General features: G+C 43.3%; 1 protein-coding gene across 4 annotated transcripts in view; it reads right to left on the reverse strand.

Moving 5' to 3' along the window:
• Positions 1-22,217, reverse strand: part of LYN (LYN proto-oncogene, Src family tyrosine kinase) — a 98,011-nt gene that overhangs the window by 33,407 nt on the left and 42,387 nt on the right. For all 4 annotated transcript variants that reach the window (XM_073331136.1, XM_073331137.1, XM_073331134.1 and 1 more), the window contains exons 7-8: positions 20,681-20,830; positions 18,737-18,889 (exon numbers count right to left, since the gene is read on the reverse strand). In XM_073331136.1, coding sequence (XP_073187237.1) covers positions 18,737-18,889; positions 20,681-20,830 — 303 coding nt within the window. The remainder of the gene's footprint in view (positions 1-18,736; positions 18,890-20,680; positions 20,831-22,217) is intronic.

Below are 22,217 nucleotides of genomic sequence, written 5' to 3' on the forward strand. Positions count from 1 at the left end.
AGCCTCCCTGCAAACCTATATTAAGGCCAGACAGCGCTTTGCCTTAATTCAGTATCAGTGCTGCCCTTACGACTACTACTACATTAAAAATGTACAAACAGCATCAGCTGGAGAAATAATTTGGTATAAAATAAGTATATGATGTACTGAACTGAGATTTCATGAAATATGCTAATTACCCGTATATCAATGTACAAAGATTAGTACATGGATAAGGAAGATAAAGGAATATTTTCTGATGGAATCAATATATAATATTCTTAATACATAAACTTTAGTGATAAAGTAATATTTTATTCAGGTGTAGCAATCTTTAAAAGCCTGTGTTATTTAATTTTTACTGAAGTGAGATAAATAAAGTCTCCTTCTAAACATGCCATTCTTAACACAAGTGCACTAATAAAACCAGACCACATCTCTTTGTGATGCAATCTATAGATTTCAACACTGAAAAAACATGTACAGGAAGAGGTAAACTTTCATGACTCGGCACACCAGCTACATTTCTCTACCCAACAACAATCTGCACAATTTCAACACAGTTTGTGTGTCTACCTGAAAGTCAGCAACTCCTTAATCTCTACTTAAACTCCCTTACGCATTAGTAGAGTGACTGTAAATCAGAGCTTGTCTACATGGTCAGTTAGTTCATGGCAAGCCATTATGTAAATCTGCAGTGCACTAGCTTCCCATGTACTAACTCTGCGCTTTCCACACTAAGCCATACTCCAGGACTTTTAATGCACTGGTGTGGCGTTTATGTGGCAAATTAGTGCGCAGCAAAGTGGTGTGCTGTTGATTCACCCTGACCTGCAGCACACTAACTCACTGTTTATACAGGCCCTGTCTGTTTTGCACAGTGACGAGCCACAAGAAAGTGAACGTTAAAGAAGGTGGGGGCTACTTCACCTTACATCTTTAACTGGTTCCTTCTTATATAAGTTAACATGCACTTAGACTCTCTACATGTGGGGAATGTGTAAGTAAAGTAAGTAAATCCAGGAGAATCTGAGTGTAAGAGGGGCAAAATTAATCTAAGGAGATCTGACACCATTTTATGTATCACTTCTCAATTGGGTACTACAATTTTTTTTTTTTAAGTTTTCATTTCATTTAACATTTTCAGTATGAGATAAAGCAGTAATTTCATTATATAGCATGTGTGGGTAGTAACATGAGACTTTCATTTGCTCTGAAAATACAAGTTATTAGTACACAGAATAATTAATATAAAAACCCTTAAGAAGCCAGATTTGTAAAGTTAGACATGAGCAACTATGTACTTACACTGAAGTGCATGCCTCACTTATGAGTGCAAACATCTAATATTTGTGCACAAATTGCAAAGCCATGGGCAGGCAAAGATATTCAATTAGTGTGCCTGCAAATCTGCCTGTCCAACTGTGTGTGCCTAAAGCTGAAATCCTACTCCAGAATGTCCACTATTTGAAAGGGCAGGAGGAAAGAACAAAGCTTCAAAAATATCACTGAGAATTTGGATAAAATTTTCACCCAACTGAAATCAATGGCAGTTTCTTCATTTACTTTGAAGGAGCCAGAATTTAACCCATTCTATTTTAAGGGGCCCAATATTTGTACTAAAATTAAAGGTCATTAATCTCCACTAGTTCTTTGTGTCACTCGAGTGCAGGGATTCAATAAAAATATTTAATTCTATGTATTGACGGTATGTGGCTTCATTAAAATCCCAAGTACTTCAGACTGTAAACTTAAAATCAGCACTGTAATATACACTAATAATGACTGTCCTCATGCTGTGTATTCATTTTACAACAGGCTCTGATTTCATATATATGACTGCAATCTTGTAAAATCAACTACTACATATGCAGTATTCAGAGTAGCGGCCGTGTTAGTCTGTAACTGTAAAAAGAAAAGGAGTACTTGTGGCACCTTAGAGACTAACCAATTTATTTGAGCATAAGCTTTCGTGAGCTACAGCTCACTTCATCGGATGCATTCAGTGGAAAATAGAGTGGGGAGATTTTATATACACAGAGAACATGAAACGTATGCAGTAGTTGCACATAGAAAAGACACTTTCTTAGAGCATGGCTACACTTGCAGATGTTGAGCACTTTGAGTTAAACCAGCCTTTGGAGAGCACAGTAGGGAAAGCGCTGCAGTCTGTCCACACTGACAGCTGGCGTGGCCACATTTGCGGCACTTGCAGCAGGTTTGGGAGCGGTGCATTATGGGCAGCTAACCCAGCATGCAAGTGACTGCAACGTGCTTTTCAAATGGGGGGGTGGGGTGGGGTGGAGTGTGACAGGGAGTGTGTATGTGGGGGGAGAGAGAGTGGGTTTTTGGGGGGCTGAGAGCATGTCAGCATGCCGTCTTGTAAGTTCAGACGGCAGCAGGCCCCTCCACCCCCGCCTGTCTGTCTCTCTCTCACACACAGCATTCCACACTAATGGCTTGTTTTGTCTCGGAGCAGATAAGCAGCGGGCTGTCAGAAATGGAGCTTTGAAAGGGCATATCCGCATTCCTGTAGTGATTCAAAAACAATGAGAAGAGTGGCCACTTGACTTAAGGGGACTATGGGATGTTTCCGGAGGCTGATCACAGCGCAGTAATGCAACACCTCGTTCACACTGGTGCCGCGGCGCTCCAGCGGGGGCGCAGCAAATGTTATTCCACTCGCCAAGGTGGAGTACCAGCAGTGCTCTAGCCGTGGAGACAGAGCGCTCTACGTGCCTTTCCAGTGTGGACGGGTAGTGAGCTAGTGCGCCCGGAGCTCCTTTACTGCATTGTAACTCGCAAGTGTAGCCAAGCCCTTATTCTGCTTCCATTGAAGTCAATGGGTATTTCCCTTCACACTCCCAGAGCCAAATCCTTGTTCCTGACAAACACCTGAACAATTTTTTGACTCTTCCACCACAAGGTATAAGCTTATTTTCATTAGGGGACTTGACGACAGGTAATCTATATTGAAAGATATTTTTTCCTATTTAGACTTTTGTTTAGTTTCTAACATGCAGTGTCTGAATCTAGGAAAGCCCTGCTTTTTTCAGGGTGTGTGTTTAGTCAGGGTTCCTTAGTCTATCTATCTATCTGAGGTCCTTACATTATGGTAGTGTTTGAGCACCTCACACTCGAATGTGTATTTGTCCTCACAGCACTCCTGTGAAGTATGATTATCTCTGTTTTACAGATGGGGAACTAAGGCACAGGGAAGCTAAGTTTACTTGCAATAGGGCACAAAGGAAGTTTGTGGCAGAGCAAGGAATTGAACCGACATCTCCGAAAGTCCTAAGCTAATGCCCTAACCACCACATCGTCTCTCCCCTCCGCTCCAGAGAACAAAAAAGGAACTCTGAAAGCAGGCTTAAGGCCTGTCACATTGTATAAAAAAGTTCACTTGAGATTATAGGAAAGACTGTCTTTTGAACAGCAGTCAAAAAACATGAAACAAGCACTTCAAGATGACCTGTTAATGTAATTAAGGGTCAAATTCTTCCATTAGATGTGCAGGCACATGGCTCCCATCTTTATGTAAGCGGGGGAATAGTCCCGCTATTGTGGGAAACTTTTCTGGCTTCTGCACTACCCTGGTGAAGTGGGCTAGCGAAAGGATCTGAGTCCTCACTCCCACTTACTTTACCCAGTGGCCTCCCTGCCCTTGAGGACTCCCTTTCCACTCTCCTCTCTGGCAGAGTCCTCGTAACCCCAACAAGGCTGGGCCCAGGATTCCTCGGTGGCTCGACCCCAAACCCTGCTGCGGTCGCCTAGGACAAGGGCTAGGGTATTCCCACTCTGGGGTACTCTCTCTGCACTGGGCACTTCTCTGACCCACTGACCATTACATACAAATTAAAGCAAATGCAAGTTATTTAATCAACAATTAATTTTAAAAAGAATAAGGAAAAATGAGAAAGGTTAAAGGGAGCACATCAACCCGCTCTGTGGCAGGGAACATCACAAACAGTGTCTCTGGAACATCAGGGCAGTTCACAGTCTGTTCCTTGTAAGTCCCAGGCCCCCTTCTCAGGCCCTGGCTGTGCCGCAGGGATGCTGTGGGTTGGACACTTGCTCTGGTGGTGGCCTCACGCTCTCAGGCTCTAAGTGGTAGGACCCTTCTTCCCAGTGTCGCCCCACCCTGTCGGGGTTATGATCCAAGCCTGGCCTGCAGAGCCTCTTGGCTGAGGTGTCTCCCTGTGCTGGGCCCGCTACCCAGGGTCCCCCTCGCTCTCCCCAGCTGCTCACTGCACCCAGCTCCGGACTGCTCCAGCCCCAGCTCCACCACTCTGTCTCTGCCTTGCTGCTGCTGCTCTGCCTCCAGCTGCCTGGGCTGCTTCTTTGGCCCCTCTGGCTCTGGTTGCTACAGCTCTGCTCCCAGGACAGGTCTGCTCTGCAGGCTGCTTCTGTGACTCTGCTCCCAGCACTGACCTGCTTCCTGGGTTGCTTTTCTGGCCCCTCTGGCTCTGGTTGCTGCAGCTTTCTTCCCAGGGCAAGTCTGCTCTCTCTGGGCTGTGCCTCTGGCTTTGGGGCTGCAGCTCTGCTCCCAGCACGGGGTCTGCTCTCTCTGGATCTGGCACAGCTCTGCTCCCCAGCTCAGCTCAGCCCCACTCTGTCTGACCCAGGCAAATCCAGATCACACGGAGGACGGGACCTCCCTGGCCTCCTGACTCCCTGATTAGCCTGCCTGCCCTGTCATTCAGACTGACCTGGAGCATTGGCCTCTCCCCATTGTACCTGGGGGCTGTCAGGGTCCTGATTCCCCATCTACCCTTCCCCATTTTTAGTACTGGGAGCTAGCAACTAAAACACGCCCACTGAATGTTAGTAAGGGGACAACAGTCCCCTTACATTTAGGAAAATTGGTCTGAAATATTCTTCTCAGCTAAAAGAGGATAATGCTGCATTTTAACAATATATTGAAACAAACATGGCAATCACTTTGGAGGATAGGATTAGGATTCAAAACAATTATCACAAAATGGAGAAGTGATATGAAATCAACAAGATGAAATCCAATAAAAGTAAGTGCAAAGTACTACACTTAGAAAGAAAAAAAAAAAATCAAATGCATGACTACAAAATGGGAAATAACCGGGTAGGCAGTAATACTGTTAAAAGGATCTGGGGGTTATAGTGGATCACAGATCAATTACGAGTCAACAATGTGATGCAGTTGCAAGAAAAAAGGCTAATATCTACAGGAGTGTCGTAGGTAAAACATAGTTGGTAATGTCCCACTCTACTCAGCTGTGGTGGAGTCCTCTACTGGCATACTCTGTCCAGTTCTGGGCACCACACTTTAGGAAAGATGTGGACAAATTGGAGGGAGTCCAGAAGAGAGCTAAAAAACCGACAAAGAGTTTAGAAAACCTGAACTATGAGGAAAGGTTTTAAAAAGTGGGCATTGTTTAGCCTTGAGAAAAGAAGACTGAGGGGGGATCTGATAGCCTTCAAATATGTTAAGGGCTGCTATAAATAGGGTGGTGATCAATTACTCTCCATGTCTACCAAAGGCAGGACAAGAAGAAAGGTCTTAATCTGTAGCAAGGAAGATTTAGGAAAGATATTCTGAAAAGCTTTCTAACTATTAAGGGTAGTTAAACTCTGGAACAGGCTTTGAAAGGAGACTGGAGAATCCCCATCATTGGAGGATTTTAAGAACAGGTTAGAGAAACACCTGGCAGGGATGGTTTAGATACATTTGGTCCTGCCTCAGTGCCTCTAGAGGTCCCTTCTGGCCCTACATTTCTATGCTTCTTTGACTTCAGTACCTCCCTGAATAAATAAAGTCTGTTTTAGCATAATCCTATTGTGGTGACAGAACAAACAAAAGCCTGACCAAAGCAATAAAAAGCAAGGCCAGTTATTTGTCCAGTAGGTCCTCTATAGCCCTGTATTAAATATGGAGAGAAAAATCACTTCTTTTGTCAAATAGAGCAGAGCAAACCAGATGAAAGAGAAGTGTGGCGATAAACAGACTTCATGTTCCTGACTATCTCAGAATGTGCTTGGGTCCAACTGTGCACTGCTTACTCAGGCAAAAAGCCTTTCAAATCCAGTGGGTGTATAATGCATGAAGCCGCCTCACTTCTGACAGGTAGAATCCTGAAGAGATTTTTCCCTAAGTGCAATGACCATCAACTTGGTCATTGCTGAGGATTGAATTAGGCTCCCACAAGTTAAGAGCATAAGTCTTTAGGATTTGAGCTAAAGGACTATGTCACTAGCTGGCAGCTGCAGCAGGCCCATGCGAGGCTGGCAGACCAGGTCCCAGCTCATGTCAAGATCCCCACGTCTCGACTGAACACGAACAGATACACAGCTGGAATCAGTCTGGCTCACCTGTGTGTTAGTATGTTAAATAGGTATTAGAATTATCAGACTGTGTTTAGACTATATTGAAAGCTGGTGAATTGTTGCATGCAATAATCTCACTTATAGCAACTGTAGCCCATACTGTAAGGTAATATTGACATTTATGCACTTGATAATTGGTTGGTAAAATCTAAGTATAGAACTCACAACCAATTTGGGGTTGTGCCCTGCTTCCTAACAGTCTGCCCTGAGGCTGGTACTCAGGCTCTTGACTCACTGCAAGGCAGCTTACCAGCCCCCGTTATCTATGTAGCTGGCACAGAATGTGACACACACTGAATGGTGGATTACACAGGGACTTCAGGTTTGGGTCTGTACAAGTCAGTGACATCAAGTTGAGCAGGGACTGTCTATGTGTTTGTGTTTGCACAATGCCTAGCGCAATGGAGTCCTGGTCCATGACTAGAGTTGCTAGGCACTACCGCAGTATAAATAATAATAATAATAATAATTTCCTGGTTCTACTGTTTACATAATAGTTTTGGCTGCTCTGAAGCTGTGCTCTATCTGCACAGACAACCTAAATTTGCATAAACCTTTATGTGTATACAGTGAGGATGGACAGGTGGCATTTCTACTTTTCCCTTTCCTTAGGACCTGCCCCAGGTGACAGCAGATTTAATGTCCAGCAGAGGCTGCAAAGGAATTACTCTGGCAGAAGTTGTAATGGGAATTAGCTTAATCATGCCACTTCCTCCCCAGCCACAACCCGGGTTACTGGAAACGCCTCCTCTCCTCCACCCCCAGCAGACTTTCTGCTACCGTGGGCCCTCCTCCACTGTCTTCACTGACGGAAGTTCATCGGGCTCAAGGTCTACCAAACACCCCAGGGTGTCCTGCTATTGTGATAGGATATGAGTGATCACCCACTCTTTTTAGCTACCTTCAATAAGCAGATATAAAGGAGATGGATAAATGAAATTCCTGTTTTAACTCCAAACTTAATTCCTTTTTAAAGTTTAAGTCAGACCCTATGTGATAAAATTTCAGCCTATGTGTAAATTGTAAAAATGCCCCGTGATATTTGCAAACACATCCATTGGTGCCTGCAAAATCCCACATCTGTGCATGTAAAACGGGAAATTACATACTGCTTCATCAGTTGTGCCAACAAGTTTTGCTGGTACATTTTTAGAATCCTTCATTTTAGTGAAGGTATTTTTGTGGCTCAGCTTATTTTCTGCAGCCCAGCATTTCCCACAATTCTGGACACCTGGGCTGCTCTCCTCTCAGCAGCACATAGAGGTAGATCAGTGTTTTGATGTATAGCCATGCCCCCTCAGCTTCTGCTTGTGGCCAGATTCTCTGCCTTCACAGCAGCCCACAGCGTGGTTCCTTTTGCTCCTGTCCTTACTCCTTCTGTTTTAAATTTTCTGCCCATTTTTTGGGCAGTGGGGAGAAGTGTTCTTCCTTCTCAGCCTTCCTCCTCCTCCCGGGGTCGGCTAACCCCTCAAGGATTTAACACTTCCTAAGCCTCCATTGCAGCATTTTCCTGCTGGTTCCTCTGCCCTTACAGGCATGGCGGAGTGGTCAAGAAAGCATTGAATCAAATTCAACCAATTCTCTCTACATGGGAGCCTTCCCAAGCTCAGCAGAGGGTGAATTATGCCAGCCTGCACCCAGTCGTCAGTGCCTAACTGTGGGAGGTCCTGGGACTGCAAGTCGGACAGGCAGAGGTCTGGGACCCACTGAGGCGGCAACTCCCACCGGGAAAAAAAGGACCAAGTACCCCAGTGTGGAGGAGGAAGAGGCTCCAAAAGCGAGGAGGACCCTGACCACTCGAGTCAGGTAAGTCCCAGGGAATCTCTGCAGAACAAAGAGGAGAGGCTTGCACAACCGCCTGTCTCCCCCACCCTGCCACATCTTAAAGTTGGTCCTGTGCACCCTGAGGAAAGAAATAGGGCTTCTAATCAGCCTGCCTCTCTCCCTCCCAAGAACAAGGACGTCCTCTCCCCTGCAATCCTGGGGGGGAATGGGAGCAGTGGGAGGATTCTCAGACAGACCTCTCGAGAGGGTTCCAGGCCTAAAGGAAGGCAAGCCACAAAAAGGTCTCACTAAAGCCACAGCAGAACTTCTATATTCCCAAAGTGTCCTATTAAAGGTTAAAAAATATTAAAATAGCTAAAAAGTTAAAAAAAAAAACAAAAAACCCTCAGAAATACTAGTCCTTTGATTCCGCCACATCCTCTTGCTCCCCCGCACTGAGGAAGGTGAACTGTCTGGCTGTGAAACCCGAGCAGGCTCCTGAAAGTAAGCCTCATATTTCTCTTCTCAAAATCCTTCCCTCAGGCTGCAATACCCCTTCTTCCTCCTTGAGGAGCCGATTAGGAATGAATGGACAAGCCTGATAAGGGCAAGCTATTAGCGAGTGTGACCTCAGGCTCTGTAACATTCAGCAGCCAAAGGGCTCCATTGCTGAGATACCAAAGTAGCCTCCCTCCCCAGCGACACGGTTATTCACTCAGAAGGAGAGTTGTACCCTAAAGACCCCACATACAGAAAAATGGAGGCCACTCTCAAAAAGGGCTTTGAAACCTCCTCCACCATCCTCTGAGCATCCCTGGCAGCTACCTGCTTTGCAAGAGCATCTCTTTCCTGGCTGGAAGATCTCATAGCCTCAAGGACAGAGATCACCCTCCCTAGCAATAACATTTGTAGCTGATGCCTCAATGGATGCAATGAGATTCTCAACCTGAGCCATGGCTTCCGACTCAGTAGCCAGGCGCCATCTATGGCTCTGACCCTGGAAGGTGGATACTCAGTCTAAACATGTCCTGTGCTCAGCCAAATTCACAGGCTCCTTCCTTTTTTGGAGAAAAGATGGAGGCCGGCAGTGTTGCAAAACAGTCTCTCCCTTCCCCACTAAAGGCCCTCAGTAGAGAATATAGATCAGCCTTCACAGAGAGGTGCTGCTTTCTCTGCTCATCTTCACAGAGATACCAGCACAGAGGCAACAGATTCTCTGAGGGAATACAGTAGAGCTAAGGTCTGGGGGAAATCTAGAGGGACCTCAGCCCCACCCCGCAAAATCCACTTTATGTTAAAGATCACATAGGCTTCTACCCTGAGTTGGAGTTAGTGGGCAGGATTTCCAATTTCCTCAAGGAAGGGTTTCCATTGACCACAGACAAGTAGGTCAGGGAAAAATGAGCCTGGGATACTTCCTTGAGCTGTGGGCTCCATCTGATCTGATTTGATCTTCTTCCAGTCACCCAGCTCCTACAATGCCAAAAACCACACAGCCTGATACAGAACAAAATATCTTCTGGATGTGGGAGTGACAGAGTGTGTTCCCTCAGAAGAGAGATTCTCTGGGTTCTACTCCATCTTCTTCATTGTACAGAAGCACACAGTGGGTATGAGAGTGTCATTCCCAACCTCAAAAGACTCAACAAGTGGATGAAGACAATTAAGTTTTGGTTGGAGATCCTGGCCTCTGTGGTGTCATCCTGGCTCCAGGGGGACCTCTTGACTTCAGTAGACCTAGCCAACGCAATCTCTACATTCCCATGCCACTGCAGACTTTTGAGGTTCATCTACAGCAGGAAACATTATCAATTCCCAACACTCCCATTCAGCCTACCCCTGTCCCCCCACCCAGGTTCTTACAAAGAGGTTGTAGGTGGTAATAGCCAAACTCAGATTGCAGGGGACTCATCTGCACCTTTTCCTGGGCAACATCCTGATCAGAGCCCCATCACAGTCAGCAGTGCACAGGGCCACTGATTCAGGTCAGGGTCAACAACTCTGAGTGGTACCTGAATCAGGAGGTTTTTGATTTCATCCTTCAGACATTTGGCCCCCCTTCAATCAACCTGTTTCCAAATTGTATGAATACAAAAAGGCGAAAATACTTCACAAGGAAGGCAGACCCCAGATCCATGGAGACAGATGCCTTATTGCATAGTTGGCCACAGAGCCTACTTTACTGATAACTCCTCATTGGTCAAGGAGTCCTTGGTTCTCAGAGCTGACAGAGATGACCCTGGAGCCCCTACTCCAGTATCCATGAAGACCAGACATCCTCTCACAAGGTCATCTTTCACCCGTACCTAAAACGGCTTCAACTAACAGCCTGGCTGCCCAGAGGGAAACACTAGAAGGATTCAGTCTGTCCTCCATAGTTATTAAGATATTGTTTTAGTCTAAGAGAATCCTGATATTAAGAGCATACTCCTATTTCTGGTCCAGATTCAACTACTGGTGCCAAAGAGTACAATGGAAATCCCAGAAATCCAGGAATTTCAACCATTCTGGACTTTCTTCAAGAAAGCATAGACAGAGGCCTTCAGCCCAGCACTGATGTATGTCAAGTGTCTGCCCTTATTAGCATGCTATCTGCAGGATCCTTGGGCTCTCTGGCAGACAATCTACAGGTAATCCCATTCCTTTGAGCAGTACAATTAGCCAGACAAGTGGTAGGCCTCTCTTTCTGAAATGGGACCTTCCTCCAGCTTTGAGGGCCCTGACTAGTTATCCCTTTGAGCTTCTGACTTCAGGGTCAGTCTTTTATTTAACCATTAAGATTTGTTTCTTAGTAGCTGGCATGTCCCCCAGGCGAGTGTTGGAGCTGGCAGCCTCATCTATACAGGAGCCATACTGCATGTTTGAAGAGGACAAGGTGGCATTCAACACACCAGAATCCTTTCTTCCCAAGGTAAGTTTCTCCTCCCACACTTTGTAAGAGGTTGTGCATCCTTCATTCTGTCCAAAACCACAACATCCAACTGAAAAGGCGTGGGACATCTTAGACATCAAAAGAGTGTTGAAAATCTCTGAAGCATACAGAATCCATGAGAAGATCAGGCTCCCTATTTGTGTCCTTCCACACAAAATGCCAGGGACTCAGAGCAAGTCTTCCATTGCTAGGTGGAAGCCTAAAATCAGAGGTTCCTGTCCCATAAGGAATCAAGGAGCACCTGATGACATACTTAACCTCCAGAGCGGAAAGAGCAAGTGCATCCACTTTGGAAAGTTGCAAAGCAGCCATTTGGTCTACAGCTAACACCTTCATTAGGCAAGCTCTACAAGGTGGATCTTCTATCTTCTGCAGAGGTCTTCTTTCGTGGGAACATGCTGCAGGTGATGGTCCAGAAATATTAGAGACTCTTGAGCAAGCTCAGAAAAAGGGGGGGTACTGCTTTCCTACGAGGCTGCTTTCCTACAAGACTTTTGGTTCATAACCCTTTCTACAGCTGTTCACTGCTCGCTATTTCCCAGATGTCCAGAAATGGTGGAGACACTGGATTGCAGAATGGTAACTTGCTTACTGATCCTTTCCTTTCTGCTAGCAGCATCTTCAACCCACTCTGGATGGCTTATAAAGGCAAGGGTCAGATGTAAGTGGAATCATTACCGTATGACCACCTTCCCTGGTCTAGTATACTTAGTTACTGCATCTGACGAAGTGGGTATTCGCCCACGGAAGCTTATGCTCCAATATGTCTGTTAGTCTAAAAGGTGCCACAGGACTCTTTGCCGCTTATACTTAGTTATTTCATTATCTCTGGAAATTCATTAATAATGATATACATATTTTACAACTTGGGAATAACTCATACAATAGCAAGCAGGAGCAAATGAGCATGGCCAGACTGTGCGGTGTCAAAACACTGATCTGCCTCGGTGAGCTTCAGAGAGAGGAATCATAGAATCATAGAATATCAGGGTTGGAAGGGACCCCAGAAGGTCATCTAGTCCAACCCCCTGCTCAAAGCAGGACCAATTCCCAGTTAAATCATCCCAGCCAGGGCTTTGTCAAGCCTGACCTTAAAAACCTCTAAGGAAGGAGATTCTACCACCTCCCTAGTTAACGCATTCCAGTGTTTCACCACCCTCTTAGTGAAAAAGTTTTTCCTAATATCCAATCTAAACCTCCCCCACTGCAACTTGAGACCATTACTCCTCGTTCTGTCATCTGCTACCATTGAGAACAGTCTAGAGCCATCCTCTTTGGAACCCCCTTTCAGGTAGTTGAAAGCAGCTATCAAATCCCCCCTCATTCTTCTCTTCTGCAGGCTAAACAATCCCAGCTCCCTCAGCCTCTCCTCATAACTCATGTGTTCCAGTCCCCTAATCATTTTTGTTGCCCTTCGCTGGACTCTCTCCAATTTATCCACATCCTTCTTGAAGTGTGGGGCCCAAAACTGGACACAGTACTCCAGATGAGGCCTCACCAATGTCAAATAGAGGGGAACGATCACGTCCCTCGATCTGCTCGCTATGCCCCTACTTATACATCCCAAAATGCCATTGGCCTTCTTGGCAACAAGGGCACACTGCTGACTCATATCCAGCTTCTCGTCCACTGTCACCCCTAGGTCCTTTTCCGCAGAACTGCTGCCTAGCCATTCGGTCCCTAGTCTGTAGCTGTGCATTGGGTTCTTCCGTCCTAAGTGCAGGACTCTGCACTTATCCTTATTGAACCTCATCAGATTCCTTTTGGCCCAATCTTCCAATTGGTCTAGGTCCTTCTGTATCCTATCCCTCCCCTCCAGCGTATCTACCACTCCTCCCAGTTTAGTATCATCCGCAAATTTGCTGAGAGTGCAATCCACACCATCCTCCAGATCATTTATGAAGATATTGAATAAAACCGGCCCCAGGACCGACCCTTGGGGCACTCCACTTGATACCGGCTGCCAACTAGACATGGAGCCATTGATCACTACCCGTTGAGCCCGACAATTTAGCCAGCTTTCTACCCACCTTATAGTGCATTCATCCAGCCCATACTTCCTTAACTTGCTGACAAGAATACTGTGGGAGACCGTGTCAAAAGCTTTGCTAAAGTCAAGAAACAATACATCCACTGCTTTCCCTTCATCCACAGAACCAGTAATCTCATCATAAAAGGCGATTAGATTAGTCAGGCATGACCTTCCCTTGGTGAATCCATGCTGGCTGTTCCTGATCACTTTCCTCTCATGCAAGTGCTTCAGGATTGATTCTTTGAGGACCTGCTCCATGATTTTTCCAGGGACTGAGGTGAGGCTGACTGGCCTGTAGTTCCCAGGATCTTCCTTCTTCCCTTTTTTAAAGATTGGCACTACATTAGCCTTTTTCCAGTCATCCGGGACTTCCCCGGTTCGCCACGAGTTTTCAAAGATAATGGCCAGTGGCTCTGCAATCACAGCCGCCAATTCCTTCAGCACTCTCGGATGCAACTCGTCCGGCCCCATGGACTTGTGCACGTCCAGCTTTTCTAAATAGTCCCTAACCGCCTCTATCTCCACAGAGGGCTGGCCATCTCTTCCGCATTTTGTGATGCCCAGCGCAGCAGTCTGGGAGCTGACCTTGTTAGTGAAAACAGAGGCAAAAAAAGCATTGAGTACATTAGCTTTTTCCACATCCTCTGTCACTAGGAGAGCAACCCAGATATCCAGAATTGCGGGAAATGCTACTAGCAGAAAGGAAATTATCAGTAAGAAATTTTCCATTCCCTTCTTTAATAGTTTTATAAAAAGATACTAAAAAGAGTGCAATATTACAGACAGACACTCTCATCCAGACTACCTCAAACCCAAGAAACCTTTACACCTGAGATGCAAGAACAATGTGTCTCATTAATAAAATAAACCATCAGGACTCCTTTTACGTTAACTTTTCTCTTAGCCTAACTGAGAACTTTCACTTAATTATTAATGCCAGAGTATGTTATGACTCATGTCAGTAAATATCTGGGGACAATAATGAATAAAACATGGACACACTGTTCTATAGTGCTGTTTAGATCTATCATGTCAATGCAACTGTTGTACAAATGCACTAACGCAACACTCTAAAACTCTTGGTCAGTTGTATGGTGGAAAGTAGTAACTCAGCATACAGTTAATGCTTTTTAAAATGAAATGTGGAGCTGGAAATGACATGTAGGAATGGGGAATTTGCCAATCCATTTACATGAGAGGGCTACACACTTCTCTACATGTGAGAATGCAATCCCACTGAAGTTAGTGGAGTAGTACATATTTACTTCAGGACTAAATATGGCCCAGAGAATGATCATTTTGGCTGGAGCAAAGTCTTGGGTGGCCAAACTTCCACTACACTTTTGCACACATTCAATCATAGCAAATTGTAATATGGATTTGTGATGTCCATTATAAATAGAAGGGATTTTCAAAACAGATCTCCAAAACCAGAGATGAAAGATTAGTGAACTAACCGGTACAACATGCCCTTTCATTCCCTGCTCCAAAACAATAATTGCCTGCAAAATTGTATCTTAAGAGCCTACTCTGAGTTACAGAAGTAAAGGTGGTCTTGAAACCACAGAACATCTCAGGCTATATAGCGGCTGAAACAGGTAGAATACTTCTTGGGCACTGGCCGGGAGCACAGTGAGGAATGACTCCTCTGCTTCCTTTCAATGCCTATAGCATGCACTTCCCTCAACATCAGTCGACATCTCCTAACCACTGGGGAAGTGGGGAAGTGGAACAGCAACTCCACCTCCTCACCCAGGTCAGCCATGCAAACATTGGAGTGGTTAGCACTATTGGTGCACAAACAACAGAGTTCTACCTAGTCCCCGCACAGGCATATAAAGAGAGCAAAGGGCACTGCTCCATGTAAAAAGAACAGGAGGACTTGTGGCACCTTAGAGACTAACCAATAAATGGGTTAGTCTCTAAGGTGCCACAAGTCCTCCTTTTCTTTTTGCGAATACAGACTAAGACGGCTGTTACTCTGAAACCTGCTCCATGTACATATTCTAAAGGAGATATAGCCAGATCCCTGTGTGTTTTGAGTCGTCCTATGAGTCAAGCCAAGTTCTTTTAAACCCAAAAGAAATCACAGATGAAGCCTTATACACCAAGTTTCAAACCCTCCAGGAATGTTTACGACTGAACTATAAACTCTTGAATAAAAATGAAACAAAGAGATGCTGACAGACCCATAACAACACTGCTGCTAGCAGATGTGATCTCCCTCTCTCTCTCTCTCTCCCTCACACACACACCCCTCTTCCCTCCCACCCTTTTGTAACTATAAAACTAGTTACATTCCTTCTACTAACAGAAAGTTCTTCAGAAATCAAACCATGATTGTGGTTTGTACCTGGTACATAATATTGCTTAAAAGAATCATCTTTGTCCCATAAAGGCAGAAGTAATTTATCATTCAGAGAATATAACCATCTTATTTCCAAACTAAGGGAAGCATTAAGGAGCTGACTATTAATAAATGAGGCTGGGGTGCTTACTCCAATCCTATCCTGGCATGGGCCTGGGCTAGATGACCTAATAGATCTTTTCTAGCTACAATGTCTTCACTTCTAAGATTAATCACACTTGTTCATAAAGGATCCCCACCATGCAAATCAGCTTCTCTTGCTTCAGAAAAGATGCAGAGAGTGAGAGGAAACACACTACTCAATTTCACAGTACAGTAATTTCCCACATAATGTAATAACAATCCACAGAGGAAAATGTTTAGCCCATGTCAAGATCATCACATAAACAAGAGGAAACATCTTGAACCAGAAACACCCCCTTTTAATTTTTGTGCATGTGTATGCAGAACTAGTAGCTTCCTGAAATTAGCTGCACTTTCAACAGATGACAACATACCACACTGACTTTTCTATAGCAGTTCACGGTCAGTCACAATATTTATTGACCTGGTGTATTACACAAGGAAAAAATGCACAATGGCTGACCCTTGTCTTAACTAGTGAGTAAGCATCACTCATGAGTCTCACAGCTAGAGGCCTTCTCAAGCTTCTTCTCATGAGGGAATATAAAAGCTGCATTCAGTCATAACGTATAATTCAGTTATATAAGCAGAGCGCAAGTAGTATGTTTTATAGTCAAAGATTAAATGTATCACTGAATTAGACCTTTCTGTTTAATTATCAAGGATGCCACACCCATGGCAATATACAGATCTAGATCTTTACTTTTATATATACACATACCATTTCAAAACAACAGTATTCCAAATAGTGTGTTCCTATGAGACTGTTATGCTTTTTTGGGTGGCTAGAGTCACTCTTTGTACCTCCCGACTAGCTTTGATTGCTCAGAAATGCATTGCCTACTGTGACTTATTATTTAAAAACGTGAAAATGTTTATTCTTTAAAGATGACCTATGAAAGTGAAGAGGAGATTCAGAGAAGGGTGAGGAGTAGCATTAGGGACATCAAGACTGAAAGACTGGATTGATTTTCCTCCAAAGGGAGATGAATAAGAAGGGACATAAGTATATAAAATAATGAATGGCATAGAGAAGGTAGATCAGGAACTTCTGTTCTCATAACACAAAAGCAAGGGAACACACAATGAAATTTAAAAGGTGGAAAATTCAGAATGGACAAAAGTAAATACTCTTCACATACGTGTAATTAGACGGTGGAACTCATTGCCACAGGAAGTCGTTGAAGCCAAGAACAAAAAAGAACTGTATATTTAGATGGATAACAATAACAACGAGGGTTATCATAATTAATGCTAAACATTTTTTCGAAGAGATAGTAAACTTCATGCTTTTGGGTCTTCAGGACATTCTAACTTTTGGAGACCAAGATGAAACAATACTGGAGCTAATTACTCTAAAATCTGCCTACTGCAGAGTTTCTACACCTTCCTGAGCAGCAGACGGTACTTGCCAGAGACAGGATACTGGACTAAACAGATCACTGGTTCTGATCCAGTATGACAATTCCTATGTGCTACTTTCCAATCTTCTCTTTACCAAGAGATGCTGAAGCTTTGCACATTATTTACTAACACACATTTTGTTTCGTATTTCAAGTGTTCAAATAAACACCTTTACCCTGATTTTAAGAGAGTATTTTGTAAAGGTAGAGACATCTAGCAAAACGTGTTGGACCAAACCCGAGGTATTATGTAGTTTATAAAGCTAAAAGAGTCCCATTGGTGTCAATGGGAGGCCCTTATGAATATAGCTCTGTTGAAATGATGATTTCACGGAGGGTGCAGAAATCGTGAAAATGCTCCCCAACAGTGATTTTATATATATCATATAAATAAAAGGAAAATGTCTACAAGAAAGTCTAAAAAGCTACCTTAGCTTACAGTGCTGTGCACATGTGTGGAAGAATGGAGTGCTGTGTGCACCAACTTGAAATTGACTAACCTTACATGTGGCAAGGTGGGTGAGGTATTATCTTTTTATTGGACCAACTTCTATTGGTGAGAGAGACAAGCTTTTGAGCTTGGCCAACTTCTACTGGTGAGAGAGACAAGCTCGCCAATAGAAGTTGGTCCAATAAAAAGATAATACCGCACCCACCTTGTCTTTCTAATATCCTGGGACCAACACAGCTACAACACCACTGCATAGAATATTACTTTCCCTCCTTGAAACTGACAAAGCGCAAACTCTGTGACATCCAATACTTTCCTATTTACGCTGTAGTGAATTTTCAAAAATATATAAACAGTGATTTGCACAGGGCCCTACTTATGAATAACACTAGAATTTAGAGGAAGAGGAAGAAAGAAGAACAAAGGGATAACACACATCAAGGACCTGAGGCTCAGGACAGGTCCATACTAGAAACTTTTGCCAGGAATATTGGTTAGGAATGTGATTTTGGGGGGGGGGGGGGGGGGCATTTCTATGCTGGCAGAAGCCATAGTGTAGATGCAATTATACTGACATAAAAGTTACTCTGATGGTATAGCTTATTTCACTTGGGAAGCCGGTACAAGCTGTATCAGCAAAGTCACTCCCACCCCCGCCAGTATGAGCTGTTTCTTTACTAGGAGGGTTTGCCGTTAGAGCTATATTGGCAAACCTTTTCTCCTGTAGAACTGCCCTTATAGTGGAAAACTATTGCACCATGGCTTTAAAAAAAAAGAAAAGAAAAAAAAGAAAGCCTGACAGTGGGTACAACAAATAATCTGCATAGCCCTACAGTGTAAGGCTTTAGGGCAGAGTTCCAGGGATCTCTACCTGCAAGGGAAGCAATCAGCATAATTCCTACATGTGTGCTGACAGGGAACCAGGGGGAACCACTGTGGATCAAGAGGCAGTACAGAAGGGTCTGGCAGATCCTGTGAGACCCATGAATTCTGAGAGTCAAACCACAGTTTCTTCCATAGGGGAACTCACTCCCCACAAAAGCTATCAGAGAAAATTCTACAAGGAGCTTGACTGCCCACCTTACCTCTCCCACTGGTTTTCCCCATGAGAGGGCATTTTCTGGGACTTAATATGCTGATTGCAAATATATATATATTGGGCCAAATTCATCCCTGATGTTACTCCAATGAAATCTAAGTAACAACACCAGGGATGAATCTGGATCCTTGAAACTGCACTGTATATAGTTATATTTCAGTGACATTTTGAATATTTAAAGATCCTTTTCAAAGCGCTAAGCAAACCAAAGGCTTGTAAACTTACCCATCCAAACTTCTCCAAACTGACCAGCTCCAAGTTTCTTCAGTAATTTAATTGATTCCCTTGCAATCTCCCAGGCATCTTTATCCCAAGGTTTTTGGGGTTTTGGACTAACACATGCTTTTTCCAGTTTTCTGCATAAACCATCTGACTGTTCTATTTTTCAAAAGAAAAACCAAGTAGAAAATCCATTACATTTTGTAATTACATTACATTTACGTGTCTACAGTAAAGTATGTGCAACTGCCGACTGGCACCAACTTCACAATCACCTTCATACTATTTTTAACTTTCCATACTGGGATTTAGGATTTCTTGAATTCTAGAGCCAATTTATAACATGTGCAATCTGCATTAGATGCCATAGATCTGCGGATGCAAAGAGATTGTTATTGCTCATATCGTCATTAGATTTGCTTTTCTCACTTCAACAGTGCACTAAGATAAATAGTGCCAAGGTAAATAAAATGTATGTTCTAACTCCTGAAAGTATGTTAATGAAGACAGAATTGGAAATACTGCTTAAGAAAAAGAAAATCTTATTAGTAAAGTATGTGATCCAAATCAGGAGAAGTTCTGAGTACGTGCCACTTCCATTGACTTCAGCATTTCTAAAGCACAGACTCACTTATTAAGGTGCCTAATTTTAGGCATTTGAGTTTGAAACTATGTAACTTGCACAATTTCACAAAAGAGGGCCAATAGCAGAGCTATGGCTAGAACTCAGGAATTTCTTGATTTGAGTCCTATGTTCAGGCCACTAAACCATGCTGCCTTCTAAGATGGGAGAGTTTTCGCTATAGTAGCATCTCTCTGATGACATTAAATGAACACAGTGTGTTGGCTCAGTCAGTTAAAAAAGAGTGATTTATTTCGTTTGTGAGGTGTTTCATACCAAAAGGCATCGAGCCAAGCTGTAGACAAGTAATCTACACCCGTAGTATTTTGTAAGCTAAGTTCTGTTTGGTGAAGGATGCTGATGTTTTTTCTCTTTTCCCTTTAGAGGAAATATTGGCTCCAATCCTGGGAAATCTAGATAATGGAAAAGATGCCACTGGTCTTCAATAAATATCAGGATTGAGCCTAGTATTTTGTTACATTTCTACGCAGCTCTTAAATTATACAGTAGCCACCCACGCACCCACACACACTAAATAGATAATAATTACTTCTCCAGTCACTGCACATTTACAAAGAAAAAGAAATGTAATTAAGTAGGATTGAGATTTTCCAGTCAGTGCAGGGGATTTACAACACATCATAAATTAAAATTAATCGAAATTGTGTGGCTAAACCTCCAGTCTGGCTTTGAAAATCTCAACCTTGTATTTTTTTCAGCTACAAAATGGCCCCAAATCTCCTTTTCCTGACCCCAAGAAGGTATAGGCAATGGAAATTTTGTACTCAATGAGCAGCTGTAGACATTTTTATAAGAGGTTACTGTTTATAGACCCAATTCCTGCTCCCTTTGAAGTCAACGGGAATTTTGCATTCCCATCATAAAGTCACTCACAAAAAATGTCATTGTTGGCACAAGAAAATTACAGTGTTGATTTTTTTTTTCATATAAATCACCAGATACAATCCTGGAAGACATTTATGTATAAGAAATATTTAGAATTCCAGCATATCATAATGTCCACATATATTGGTTTACACTTACAAAAACAGCACTTATTCACAGTGGGCCTGATTATTCTCTCGTACCAGGTTCACACTGGTGTAACATTGACATTGACTTGTATGGAGTTACTCTTGATTTACACAGGCATATCAGAGGTCAGAATCAAGGCTAATATTATATCTTGCTACAATTCTCAGTGCTTGGATTTTTTACAAAAAATGTGGAAAGACTTGAAATAGAACAAGAAAAGCATTTTGATTATTTGCTTTAATGAAAACAACGCCTAGTATCCAATAAGCAAGCCACTGACTGATTTAACTTACTTTGGTAATGTTTGATCATATCGTTGATGGTGGAAAATGTAATCCTTGGAGAGATGTAATATCCTCCATTGTCTAGACTCCTTATTTTGTAGTGCTTAATAACATCACCATGCTGTGGATCATGGTCCCTGATGGAAAGAGAATAACTGCCTGTGGACAAACAGTGCAAAGATGTTGTTTAGTAGATAGGACACCTATATTGCACACATTGCTGTAGTTCAATATAAATATATGCAACAAACATGTAAATTTTCCCCCTGCTTCTCTTGTCCACTATTTACTTCAAAAAGCATTCTGCAATCATCCCAAATGACTGGCATGAAGAAGTTAGCAACTGCAGGCTCTGTTGCTGGTACCAAATTTACCCAGAAAGCTAATTTTCTGTCAGACTTTTCTGCTTCAGTACCAATGGAGATACTCACACTAATTTTCTCTCTTTCTTTTTTGGTAATATTCTGACAAACTGAGGCTCAGTTGTGCAGACAGTTACATGGCTATTCCTATTCCTGGGCATAGCCCCATTGACTTCAGTGGGACCATGTGCAGAAGCAACTGCAGGATTAGCCCAACCTCACTAATTGATATACAGGCTGAAATTCACCCTGCCAGAGGGCGAGTACAAGGAATCAGTGTGCCTTAAGCCCCTGGATGCTGCGAATAGGCTAGCGAGGAGGGGGTTTTGGGCATGCACAAAGGAAGAATCACAAGATCCACATGTATCTAGGAACTCAGCTTGACTCCAGACTTGTCACTGAGGTTTCTTTATTGGCATATGAACAACACTTGAATTGATCAGGCGTAAGCGTAGGGAGTGGGTATATGGCATACCACAAATCCAAATGACACAAACTCCCTGTCTTTATATACATTCAGAAATTGCACTACCTTCACTATATATTGCATTACATGTTTTGGGACTGGCTTGGTTACTTTGCAGGAACCAATCCCAGTGCAGAATGCTCTGTCCATGCGCTACCCATGTTCGACTTTACTCTTTACCTCATCTTTATGTTCCCAACTTCTCTTGTCCATTGTTATCCTGTTCTCAGCAAATGGTGCCCTGGGTGTTCCCCCTCTAATCTTAGCTAGCTCAGATGTTGTCTTTTAGCTTACTGACCCGTTTACTTATTTTAGCACAAGCATTCCATTTTCAGTCTGCTAATCTAGTTACCTCCCTAATCCTGTCTTCCAAAAAATGAAGCCGCCTCCACATTTAATTACTCAAATCAAGCCAGGCCTACGCCCTATTGGCAGGTTATTCATAACTGTCCATTGCAGGGATTCTTGCATCTTTCTCTGAAGGATCTGGTACTGTCACTGTTGGAGACAACATATTGGACTAGATGCATCAATGAGATGTTGGTGTCTAACTTTCTCAGGTTCCTTTGAAAATTCTAGTCTGGTGTCTCCATTAGTCTTCTCAGTATAAATAATGGCTTCTGTTATAAAAATATAGTTTGATTTTCTACCTACAGTGCAAACCCCCGGGTGCCACAAGTATACTATAAAACCTGTATTTGTAAGATTTGATATCTCA

Source organism: Lepidochelys kempii, chromosome 2, assembly GCF_965140265.1.
Source record: "Lepidochelys kempii isolate rLepKem1 chromosome 2, rLepKem1.hap2, whole genome shotgun sequence".
NCBI lineage: Eukaryota > Metazoa > Chordata > Testudines > Cheloniidae > Lepidochelys > Lepidochelys kempii.